At 39.8% G+C, this 12,804-nt stretch overlaps 1 protein-coding gene across 13 annotated transcripts in view; it reads left to right on the forward strand.

The window, feature by feature from the left end:
• Positions 1-11,912, forward strand: part of EPS8 (EGFR pathway substrate 8, signaling adaptor) — a 211,352-nt gene extending 199,440 nt beyond the window's left edge. For 4 of the 13 annotated variants that reach the window (XM_082421930.1, XM_082421937.1, XM_082421936.1 and 1 more), the window contains 3 exons: positions 6-186; positions 1,445-1,574; positions 3,324-11,910. In XM_082421930.1, the coding sequence (XP_082278056.1) occupies positions 6-186; positions 1,445-1,574; positions 3,324-3,437 (425 nt within the window). In that variant the 3' untranslated portion in view covers positions 3,438-11,910. Of the gene's footprint in view, positions 1-5; positions 187-1,444; positions 1,575-3,323 lie in introns of all 13 variants that reach the window. The other 9 variants (XM_082421939.1, XM_082421940.1, XM_082421938.1 and 6 more) reach the window with 6 other exon arrangements.
• Positions 11,913-12,804: the final 892 nt, after the last annotated feature.

Below are 12,804 nucleotides of genomic sequence, written 5' to 3' on the forward strand. Positions count from 1 at the left end.
TCTAGGAAGGAAATCTCAGATGGAGGAAGTGCAGGATGAACTCATCCACAGACTGACCATTGGTCGGAGCGCCGCCCAGAAGAAGTTCCACGTGCCACGGCAGAATGTGCCAGTTGTCAATATCACTTATGACTCCACCCCAGAGGATGTGAAGACATGGTTGCAGTCAAAGGGGTTCAGCCCTGTGTAAGTCTCTCTGGGGATACTTTACAGTTCTGTGTGTATAACATGCAGTGTTTTCAATTTGATCACTAGGATGTCACAAATGACTCTTAGAAAATGTGAGAATCCGAACTGCATCTGTTTCCATGCTCAGGAAATGACTCTAGCCATTTATAGCTAAAAAAAAAAAATTGGAGGAAGCAGAAATAACCATCATTTGATGGCACCCCATTTTCTAGATGGTGGTGTCTGTTCATCATTGGTCCCTCAAGCAGTCTCTTGGCAGCTTTGAGGCTGGTGGCTGTCTTTCTCCCTCAGAGGGTCACACGGGATAGGACTGTAGTCTTACCTAGACTCCCCAGACCACAGAGGACATAGAGCAGAACATCTTCTCCTGCTGCAGCATAGAGATCCCAGGCAAATAAAAAATAGATGACGTTACTTATTGTAGATTATAATCTAATAGAGCTTTCCTTTAGGAAAGCCACAGTGAAGTTTCTATTTGTCTATAATTAAAAATTTGTAAACATTTTCTTGTGTATTTGGTAAACATATTTGAATATATGTATTTGAACAATTTGACTAATACATATTCAAGAGCACTTGACACATTATAAACTCGCCCAGTGTGACTGAAAAAATGAGGTACACTGGTTAGTCAATTGCCTGGCTACTAGAAAGTTATCCATTCCTTCTATGAAACACCAAATTTCAAGAAATTGGTGATACACAGTAAAGATACCAAACCCAGTTGACTCTTTTTTGACACTTCATGATCAATGATCTTACATAGCCTCAGGGTCGTTATCATGACCGTCCCCTGTCATCGCCCTAAGCACTCTAGTACCATTTATGAGTTCCAGTGTATGGAACACCTAGAGAAGAGAGGTTGTAGCAGGACCAGAAATCTTTCTTTTGTTTTAGCCAGACAGTATTTTATTTATTTATTTATTTATTTTTATTTATTTATTTTTTAATTAATTTTTATTGAAGTATAGTTGATTTACAATGTTGTGCTAATTTCTGCTGTACAGCAAAGTAGCTCGCTTATACACCTGTATACGTTCTTTTTTATATTCTTTTTCCATTATGGTTCAGCCCAGGATATTGTCTGTAGTTCCCTGTGCTATACAGTAGGGCCTTGTTGTTTATCCGTCCTATATATAATAGTGTGCATCTGCTAACCCCAAACTCGCAATCCTTCCCTCCCCCTTGGCAACCACAAATCCAGACAGTATTTTTAATGCTCTATTTCCTTCTTTTCCTTCTTTTGTTTTTTCAGAACTGTCAATAGTCTTGGAGTATTAAATGGTGCACAACTTTTCTCTCTCAATAAAGATGAACTGAGAACCGTCTGTCCTGAAGGGGCCAGAGTCTTTAGCCAAATCACTGTACAGAAAGCTGCATTAGAGGTATGACTTCTCAACCTAAGGTGGTGTTTTTCTGCATTAGTCAAGAGTATGGACTGCAATTTGAAAGCTCTGGAAACAATATTTATGTCCATATAGGTCGCTTTCTTTGCCTTTCATACAGAGCTGAATTCAACTTGATTCAGCTTTAGTAATCTGTCACTGGGGACCATTAGCGACCATTTTCAGGGAGATTAATTTGTTATAAGTGCTCCTATAACATGAAGCTTGAGCTTCATATACTTTCGGATATCTAATGAAAAGCCTAATGGTCTCATTTTACATGCACTACTTCTGTAGGAATTTTATTTACTCATTTACTTCGGGTGAGTAAATGACTTAAGAGGCCAGAAATCTTTTACCTGTCCTTAATATTTAGTTTGGAGATTCTAGCAGGTTAGAGGTTATAAAGTCTTAAAACCATGGCTGTGTGCCTTAGGCCTGCTTATACATATAAATAATCAGAGGGAAAATATTAGGTAGGGATCATTGAAAACAGCGGGCCCTGAAGAGTAATTCTTTATAGTTGTTTCTATGAAAGAAAAAGAGTAAATGTTTTCTAGATTGGATATGCTTCAGGTTTCAATATCCTACTCTACTTAATGTGGGCTGTGTAAGGGTAGTAGTTTCTAACTGTTACATCTCACAGCTCTTAATAGCTTTCATGAAAATTAAACTTAGACTCCAATGAAAGGATATAGGCTTTGGCGTGAAATCAATATGTAATTATCTCTAGCAGGTTTATTGTATAAATTCAACAGTTAAATAACTCAGTAAAATAGCTTCGTGCATACAACCCTGTAACCATTCTCACTCAGGAGAAATTATATTTCCCTTGGAAATTTTTCCTACGACATTCATCTTGGTTGATTCTATATTAGGCTTTTTCTATATTGAATGTGAGTCAGGATTATATCTTTTCTGAGGCAGTTTTGTTACCATTGTGCCTTCTAATTTTATTGAGAATGTATAAATTCCTCCTTAAAGGTTATGACAGAAAGTTCCATATTCCTAACATTTCCGAATTCCTTCAGTCCAGACTCCCTATCAGTGTCATTTCCCCTGACTTCCCATGTCCTCCTGGCCTCTTGCTCCTGTTCCTCTGGACGTGAATTAAGGTAGAGACTTCCTACCTGAGGTTCTTCCTCTTCCCCAGGCACCTTCCCATCATGCCCTTCTCTTGCATCTAGTTCATGGTTCATATTACTCACCTGTGTTGCCAGAGATTTCTGTAGATGAGAGAGGAATAAGGAGGGCGCATAGGGATTGCAGGTCAGGTTTGGAAAGGACAAAAGCCAACAAGACGTCAGAGGGTCAGAACCCTTTGGTATGAGGAAACTTGGTGTCTTCGGATCCCAATCTTTGGGCCTGATCTAGAATCCCCTAAGGTAGATAGATGAGTATCTTACTTGACCTAAAGCGCATTCTTTGATAATTTACCATCTTTTTGTGCTTCTTGTACAATCTCTTCTTTCCCCCAGGGAATCTAGAGCATTCCACATGCATTACTGATTTATCTTTAACAGGTTCAAGAGAAAGGCATGGTGAATGAATTGCCTTAAGACAGTATAAGTGAAAATGTGATGTTAGTAAAGTCCAGAATCATCACTTATACGAAGGGCAGCCTTCAGTTTTCCCCTTAGAGACATGAGAAGAAAAACACAAAGAACTTTTAGCCTAAGCCATTTCATTACATGATTTGCAGCCTCACAAACCAGTAACCATCTTGTCTGAACCATGTTTGTTTTTCAGGATAACAACGGCAGCACTGAGTTGCAAGAAATCATGCGAAGACGGCAGGAAAAAATCAGTGCTGCTGCTAGCGATTCGGGAGTGGAATCTTTTGATGAGGGAAGCAGTCACTAATTAGTTTTTAAACTCCATTATTCTTGGCATTATTCCAACGTGCTTTGTTTTCAGAAGCCATGAAGGGAACGTCAGATTCTTATTTCTTGGTATACAGAATTTATCGCCATAAAGAAACAATGCAAACGTAAGTAAGCAGAGGACTTGCTTCTGGGCCCGTTATTTTTATTCAAATGAAAAAATTTTAAACAGAATTTCTCACCTTGGGAAATATTTTGCCTACTTTACCAAGGTGAGGTTTCCTTTATTGGATTAATTATTTCATCCCCATCTCAATGCCTAAGCAGACTTTTTTTTTTTTTGACAGTGGTGAGTTTATTTATTGCAACAAAAGAGAGATATTGCCCATGATTCAAAATCTAAACAATTTCAGTTTTGCCTGTGACTATGGTATGTACCATCCAGAGTGTAGCTTACTTTAGGCTAGCCTCTGCTTACTTAGGTCTCTTCTTCAACATACTCAATAATAGAATGTTTAGCTTTATTTAAAGTTCTTAATGCCAACAGTTTTTAAAAAAGATTAAAACATTTAATGAACTGTAAAATACAACAAGGCCTTGGACATACAAATAGAAACCTTTGGAGCATTCCCGAGACATTTTATCTGTCATGGCTCTGTTGATCACAATTCCTTGTATAGCTTGTATTTTGATTTAGTTTATATTCTGCTTATTATCTATACTGTGTTCTTATATATGAGAAAGCACAAGTGTAAAAGAGGTCATATACATTCAAAATCTGTCACAGGAAATAGCCTGCATTGGTGTGTGTTACAGTATTCTGCTTAATGAAGGCCTCAGTTCTGAATATTGATATAAGTAGTGAAGAGCAAATTGGGGCCATTTTATGAGTTTATCTGTGTCAAGTTTTTCTGGTAATAAGAAATAATATACACATACTTTAATCCTGTGAAAGATTCTAGGTAGAGAAAAGAGACTTAACCTTCAACAAATGTTATTTTTGAAAACATGATTTTGTCATTAAATGTTATATTATTTCACATATATAAAACAGATGTTATGTAAGAATGTTGTATATTTTAACATAAATCCATTTAGAGAGATTATCTAGATTCATTAATTTTCATAGTGCCTTTTTCACATGAGTCAGCTGGAAAGTCTGCAATAAACAGTATTTGCCGTACATTAATAAATGGCTTCTGTCTCGTTGGCAAAAGGGACCTTTGGCGTGGAGAGTGGGGATCAGGGTTGCATGGAACGGGAAAAACAGAGGGCCACGCTCTTCTTTTTTTTTTTTAACTGATTTCCAGAGGAGTTCTGAGTGGGTAGAAACTTCTCTAGAATGCTTTCTTCAGTTGTTTCTCTTCTTTCCACCTCTCTTATTTCATCATCTTTTCTTTTACCATCTAGTAAAAACAAACTTACACACCATTTGTGATTACAGAGTGCTTCCACATAAACGCTTTGTTAGAGATCTACAGTAATCTGTGAGTTGTATTTTATAGATGAGGAGGCTTAGCTTCCTAAAGGCTAACTTTCCCCAAATCATGAGGGATATGAGAATCTCTTGTCTTCCATTTCTCAGTCTCTCCATAACGTCGTCCCTTGGACAAAGTGAGGCAAACAGGAGAATAATAATTATTGTAGATCCTTCCCGTTTCATAAGCACTGATGCACACTTATAACTTAGCCCTTATTGAAAATCTCTGAAAATGTAGGTATAAGACAAAAGAAATTAGCATGGAAAAGTTAAAATAACCTCTGTGTAATATAGCATATCTGACATGAAAAGAATTGTTATCATTTATAAGTATGTCTTTATGCTATTAAATTCCAAAGGAAAATATCACCAAGGTAGTAATTGCAGGAAGTAGTTACCTCCCTCTGGGATGTGGAGACCAAGAGAAGACTTGGGATTAATGGGATTTAAAAGCTTGAGGGAGAGTTTGGATCCAGACATCTGAGGAGTTAGGCCACTGGGATGAGAAGTTTGGAGGAAAGACGCCACAACTGGTAAACCTCGGAGAAGGGGGCACAGCCTAACTGGTGCTGTTGCCTCAGGAATTCAGAAAAGAATTCAGCGGAAGAAATAGTTCAGCAAATCCATGGAGCTGGACCCAGACCTCAGAGGAGAGCAGCCCAGGCAGCTGGTACTGGAATTTCTGAGAGGGAACAAGGAGGCTGCTACTGGGATTGCAGGGTCACTGGAACCTACAGGCAATCAATCACTACTTATAGAGTGAAGAACTATTATTAGGGTGATGTTGATAGAAACAGGAAATAAAACAGAAAAAAAGCAAGTCCCTTGTTTCCCCTCTAGCTTCTTGTGTCCCTGTAGCATACTTTTTGGACAGAATCTATTGGTCACCCACCTGGCAAAGCCCCAAATCACAAAGATGGGGATAAAGGGGTAGATTGGAAACTGAGAGAACAGCTCAAGAACCAACGTGTTTCAACTCTGGCTACTTAGCTTATATGTGCACTCCTCTGTACATCTTTGAAATTCTATAAAATGATTTTTTTTAATGTTTATACTTTTGCCCAACAAGATGCAATCATCCTTCTCTGTTGTTTAAACAGTATTTAACATAAGGAATTGGTTAAACAGGCAAAAAGGAAACACTGTGACACCACAGAGGTAGTAATAATGGGAAAGCAGTCCCCATCCCTTGGGCTAGGGCTGCACAGGGAAGGGGTTGGGTTGATCAGCATTTAGAAGCCTGAAGAAGGAAGGGCCCTGGGAGCTTGGGCACAGACCACTGAAGAAGGGGCACTCTCTGTTGTTGGTGCTGATGCCTCAAGACCTCAGAGGAGAGATCCCCTGTAGAGCTGGGACAGAGGCTTGAAGAGAGAGAAGATTCTGGACAGTTTACCTCTGAGGGGGTGCAGTGCTGGGGTTCTGAAAACTTAGGGGAGAAAACTAGAAATTAGAGTTACCTACTGCTACCGGAATCAATTACCTACTCCTGCTGCCAGAGTGGAGCTCTCATCACTGGCATTAAGCCATCTGCTTATGGCCTTTGTGTAGTTTACTGCCTGTTTCTTGATGTTCATTGAGCTTTTGGAAACTGGGGGATTATAGTTTTTACTAAATTTGGTAAAGTTTCAGTCATTACTTCTTTTGTTTTTTCTGTCCTTCCTGCCTTCTCTCCTTGGGAGACTCCAATTTCATGTGTGCTAGGCCATTTGAAGTTTTCCCAAGGTCACTGAGGAAAACTTAATTTTTGTTAACTGTTTAATTTTTGTCTGTTAATTTTTTACCCAGTTTTTTTTCCTCTGACTTTCATGTTGGGTAATTTCTATTTCTGTCTTCAAGTTCACTAATCTTTTCTTCTGCAGTTTCTATTCTCTGCTTTTAATCTCTTCCATTTGTGTTTTTCATCTCAGATATTAGAGTTTTCATATTTAGAAGTTCTACTTTTTGAAAAAATATCTTCCATGTCTCTACTTAACTTGCTCAATATTTCTTCAATTTTATCAATCATATGGAAGGCAGTAAAAATATGTCTTAATGTTCTTGTTTCTTCTATTATCTTCATAAATCCTAGGTTAGTTATGATTGATTTTTTTCTTTATTATGGGTTTTATTTTCTTGCTTTGTATGCTTGATAATTTTAAAAGCTCTGGCTGCTTTCAAGATTCTTTTCTGTATCTTTCATTTTTAATGTAATTTTTAATTGGTTGCCAGAGATTGTGAATTTTACCTTTATTGTGTTAGGTGCTGGATACTTTTGTATACCTTTAAATATTATTGTCCTTTGTTTTGGGATGCTATTAAATTACTTGGTAAGAGTTTGATCTTTTCTGATCTTGCCTTTTAGCTTTGTTAGGTGAAACCAGAACAATATTTACATTATAACTAACTTTATCTCACTATGTGGCAAAACCCTTCTGGTTCCTCAACCTATTATTCCATGAATTATGTTTTCCACTGTAACAGGTGGTAATAAGGACTATTCCTGGTTCTGCATGAGCTCTGAGAACTGTTCCTCTAATGCTTTCAGGTGGTTCTTTCCTCAGGCTTGAGCAGTTTTCTCATAGGCATGCAATGATCCATCCTCAGCTTAGGACTCTGTGGGGACTCTGTGCATATCTCCAGAGCTCTCTCTTCATGCAGCTTTCTCCTCTCTATTACTCTGTGCTGTAAATTTTAGCTCCCTTGCCCTTGCCACACTTTAAGCTTTGTCTCCTCAACTCAAGGAGTCTGCTGAACTCCACATGGGTTCTCCCTCCCTGCACTGAAGCTTGAAAGCAATCCCTAGGCAGAAAGCTGGAACAGCTGTAGGGTTTTCTGCATTTTTTTCATCTTTCATTGCCCAGTGTTCAGTATCTTGAAAACCGTTCACATATGTGTGTGAATACATATGTGTGTGAAGCACATATTATTTCAGGCTGGAGGGTAAATCCAGTCCCTCTGACTCCATCTTGGCTCAAACTTGGAGTCACCTTGCTTTTCAAAGTATATATATTTTTTTACTGTATATAAAAATCTAGGTTGCTACTTTTTATTCTAGAGCTTTAAAAGTGTCATTCCATTGATTTTTGGCTTATATTGTTCCTGATGATGTCAGTCATCATTCTTATTTTTTCCTCAGGCTGCTTTTAAGATTATTTTCTGTATCTTTCATCTTCAGCAGGTTGATTATAAAATTGATAAAGGTGGTTTTCTTGGTATTTATTCTATGTGGGGTCAGTGAGTTTCTGGATTTTTAAGTCAGTGTTTTCCCATTATTAGAAGCGCTTATTCCTTACAATATTTTTTTCTGCTTTTTTTTTTCTTTTCTTCTCTTCAGCCTTCTATTACATGTATGTTAGGTCAGGTATCTTACTATACCCCAAAGATCCCTGATTCTCTGTTAATATTTTAAAAATCACTTTTTTCCCTGCTCTTCAGTTTGGAAATTTATTTAAATATGTATTCAGCTTCACCAACTCTTTTTTTCCCCCCTGTGATCTGTCTTCCAGTATGTGTTGAGTGAATTCAGTGAAGTTTCTTTTCAGTTATTGTATTTTATCAGTTCTAGAATTTACATTTAGTTCTTTTATATAGCTTCCATTTCTCTGCTGAGACTTTCTGTCTGATCACTCACTAAAAGAATATTTCCCTTTAATTCTTTGAGCAACTTTCCTTTTTTCCCATAACAAAGAAAGGCTGCTTTATAATCTACCTGCTAAACCCAACATTTGGGCCATCTAAGGCTCAGTTTCTATTGATTGCTTTTTTCTCCCCCACTATGGGTCCTATTTTCCTATTTCTTTGCATGTGTAGTAGTTTTTTATTATATATACTTGACATTGTAAATGACATGTTTTAGATATTTTAGAATATGTTATCTTCCTTGGAAGAATGTTTATTCTTATTCCAGCAATCAGCTGTATATTGGCTGATCACTTTGAGCTTGTGTAGCTTTGGTTTTATGCTTTGCTAAGATGAATTATGGCAAGTTCAGTGTGTGTTACAAGATCTTCTAACTTGATGGCACTCGATCTGCAAACTATCTCTTCCCTGAAAATGTCAGGACTTGATTTCAGGCTTTGTCTGTAGCTATCAAGAGTAGTTTTCACAGTGGAGTCCTTACTTCTAAGGCATGCCCTTTTTGGGGGGATGAATTCCCAGGATATTTTGCATCTCAGCTGGATACCCAAGGTGTTAAACAGCTCTCTACACTTTTCCTGGGCTGAACCTCTGATGTCTCCCAGCGCAGCGACCTTTCTCAACCTTGCAGTGGCCACTGTGGTAAGCACTGGGTGATGTTGCCCTGTGTACTGGGTGGGTTCACTTGCAGATTTCTGCAGCCATTCTCTGCACAAATGCTTCCACTCTGGTGCCCCTTTTCAGGATTTCCAGCTGCTTCCTGTGTCCTGAACTCTGATCTGTGCCTCCTCAGCTCATCAGGACTAACTTATTCCTCTTGGATCTTAGTGGCTGCACTGCCTTTGGGGAATTGACCTCAAATCAAGAGCTAGTAAGTTTCCTTATCCCAGGGATTGTAGTCTTGTACTGCTTGTAAAAGATAACCAGTAAATTGTATCTCTTTCCCTCCCCTGCCCTTAAGAGGCACTGGGTCATGGGAAGCTAATGTGAGAGATACTCTAATCACTTAAAACTATTCCTTTCCTACTTTTCTCTAAAAAAAATTATAGGAAAGTTTGAGATTCATTTGTTTTCTAAAATTAAATTTATAGAGGCTGAGTTGCTGCTGGGTGGATATCTCACTAGGCTTGTTCTGCTCTCTTTCTTCTCAGTGCTTACATGGAGTGATATCAGAAAGTTTTCAGACTCAATAAAGGGATTTTTGTAAAGACTGGTTGTTTCTGGGTAGGAAAAGACAATATTCGTTCAGTAAACATTTTGTAAGTGTCTGCTTTAAGAACTGGATATTCAAAGAGCATCCTAGATGTAGCCTCTGCCATCAGAGAACATACAATCTAAAGAATTGTTTGTAGCTTGCTGTATTTATCCCTGGTGCTAGTCTTATTGGTCTCCTGGGGCAAAATTACACCCTAAAACCACCTAAAATCAGTGCTGACTTCCCAGAGGCTGTGATTTTATACTTGTGACATTTAGTTTTTCCCAAAGGCATGCTTTTAAGTTAGTCTGCTCAGAGATCTTTGTAGGGTTGTGTCAAGGGCTCCTGGGAATGAATTAGGAGGGGAAGGCAGTTACCATTTTACCACCCTTCTCTTGGAGCTTCTTTTCCTTATTTTAAACAAAACATAACATGCTCAAAAAGCTGTGGTTGCTCTAGGCAATACCCAGATAAGGGTTCTATTTCCAGCAGTTCTGGGACCCCAACAGGAATTTTAGTATGTACTCCCATCTTCCCCCCCAACCCAACCCATTCTCTTTCCTCTGTCTTGGTTAGTCAGTTCCTTTCTCCAGGACCGACTCCCACACCGCGTCACGGGCTCACACTATGTCACAGCCTCCTTTCCTGGCCTCTTTGTTCCTTTCTGTTTGCATGTTTAGGACAGAAAAGAAGCGGGAGAAGCCAGTGCTCTGAACTCAGTTTTATAAGAAATCCTCTGTTTTTTGATGAAGAGATACCCAGGTACCAGGAAAAAAATATCTTCTAGTACCCAAATGTTCAGGTTTATCACATCACATTTGTGAAAGAAAGGCTATCAAATTAAAAGCTAGTAAAATTCTGATAAGATAAAAGGAATGACTAAGAACCATACTCTTAGATTCTAAACTAAATTGGGATAAGATATGTCTATCAGGTGCTCCAAGGGAAGTGAGGTCCAGAATCTAGATTTCTGTATCATTGGGGATATTTTAACAGCTGAGATGCTTCCTGAAGGGCTTTAGGCATATTACATTTAGTTTGGTGCTGGGACCAATTGGGCAATGAACCAGGGCTCTTGCCAGGCCCAGATGGTCCTGGTCCAGCCTGATTGCTTGGGCTCTTTCCTTCCTGACTGTGATTCCAGGCACTTGGCCCAATTCCTACTGCTTTTCTGGGCTGCCCCACCTGCCCTACCCTGAAGAGGTCAGTCTTATCCCTCAAGTGTAGCCATGGAGTAGAAGATAATGTCTCCAGCTTCAAACATTTCTGTTATACCCCCCGATGAACACATGTTGTCTTTCAGATAATGGAAAATCTGGGAATAACACACACACACACACAAATGGTGAATAATATCTAGAGATCTTCCAGCGCTTGTCCTATTTTATGGTTTCTTACTCTGAGGTGGTATCATATGCTAAGGGCTTCTTCCCTCCCATCTATTCTTAAAGAAAGGAAAACAGGAACTGAACTCGTATGTGCTGAAAACTTTCACCTATATTCCCCACTTTATAGATGAGGAGGTTGAAACTCAGATATAAGTTAAGTAGCTTGTCACACACTAAGTGGAACGACTGAAATTTGGACTAACTCTGCAACTTCTGTATATCCTGCAAATCATCTTTTCTCTCAGATATCATAGGTCAGTGTATAAAATTTTTTTTAAGCAGAAATAGCATTTTTTTAAACTATGAAATTTTATATAGTATCCCACCATATGAAAGAGGTAAAAGCAGTTTCTCTCGTTGAAGCTGCAGAGAGGAGGCCTGGAGCCTCATTTGGAAATCACTGGTCCAGGGCCCATAGAGTCCCTCCTCCATGAAAACCCTCGCTGGTGAACGGGAAGGTGGATTGGGAGCTGATCATTCCATGGCGACAGTTAGACCAGGAAATACAGTGCTCGGTCTCAACAGTCACTTACGTCTTTGAAGAATTTCAGATGGTTCATCTCCTCTGCAAACCACCACTTTATTCAGACAGAAAAATCGCCATTGGACATCCTCTCACAATTCCTCATTTCTGGGTCCCTCTGTGATACCTGCCTCCTTGCTCCCCTCCCATGTCTAAAGATGATGCTCATTTCTTCAGGCTGGAACTTTGCATATGGAGTTGGCTTTCTGGGGCATCAGGGAGTTCCTGCGAGTGGGAGAGAGCAGCAGATGCTTTAGTGCAGGGGTCCCCAGCCTCCGGGCCGCAGAGCGGTACCAGTCCCCAACCTGTTGGGAACCGGGCCACACAGCAGACGCTGAGCAGCGGGCGAGCGAGCAAAGCCTCACCTGCTGCTTCCCATCGCTCCCCATCACTCGCATTACCACCTGAGCCATCCCCTCCCCTCCCCACCCACCCCCCATCATGGAAAAACTGTCTTCCACGAAGCCGATCCCTGGTGCCAGAAAGGTTTCCGACCGCCGCCTTAGTGCACTGCCAGTTTGCCCCATAGGACACAGGCACTCATCCCCCTCTGCTGGGGGAAGTGCCTGCTGGTAGCTCACAGCTAAGACCCTGTCCAAGAATTGCCCTCACCAGAGAGAATACCCTCCCATCCTGCTTTGGAGTAGAATTATGTAAGACGCTAACAAATCAGGGCAATATTATTAGCTGTACCTCATCCCAGTCTTCCCTCTGATAGGCACGCCAGAACCAGGAATGGACCCACATTTGCTGAGAATTAATCTGTGGCCTGGCTTATCCAGCAATCATAACAATGGCAAGGCCTTCCCCAGCTCCTAGGAGGCATGTGGGGGAGGGATCAATTTCGCTCGCACGACTGAATGAATGAAGACGGCAGAGCTCTTGGACCACGGGCTATGACAATTGCCATGACCTGTTGTCCCACTTACAAAATGCAGCCCTTTGCATGGTGAGAAGGTCTAGAGTATTAATACCTAGTAGCAACCCAGTATCCCACAGCTAATAAGTGAGGATACATTTTACTAGGAACAAACAGGGAAGTTAGTTGATTGCCTCATCTCTAAAGCCAATCTTATTATAGGGCAGAATGTAGACGTTTGGGTAAATCATTTCATTTGTCCTGCAGCAACAGAAAAAAAAAAAAAATGAGATAACTATTGTTATTTTGTGCCTCGGTAATAACACAGTGGATTTACAAACTGTAAA

Source organism: Balaenoptera physalus (genome assembly GCF_965194825.1).
Source record: "Balaenoptera physalus genome assembly, chromosome: 13".
NCBI lineage: Eukaryota > Metazoa > Chordata > Mammalia > Artiodactyla > Balaenopteridae > Balaenoptera > Balaenoptera physalus.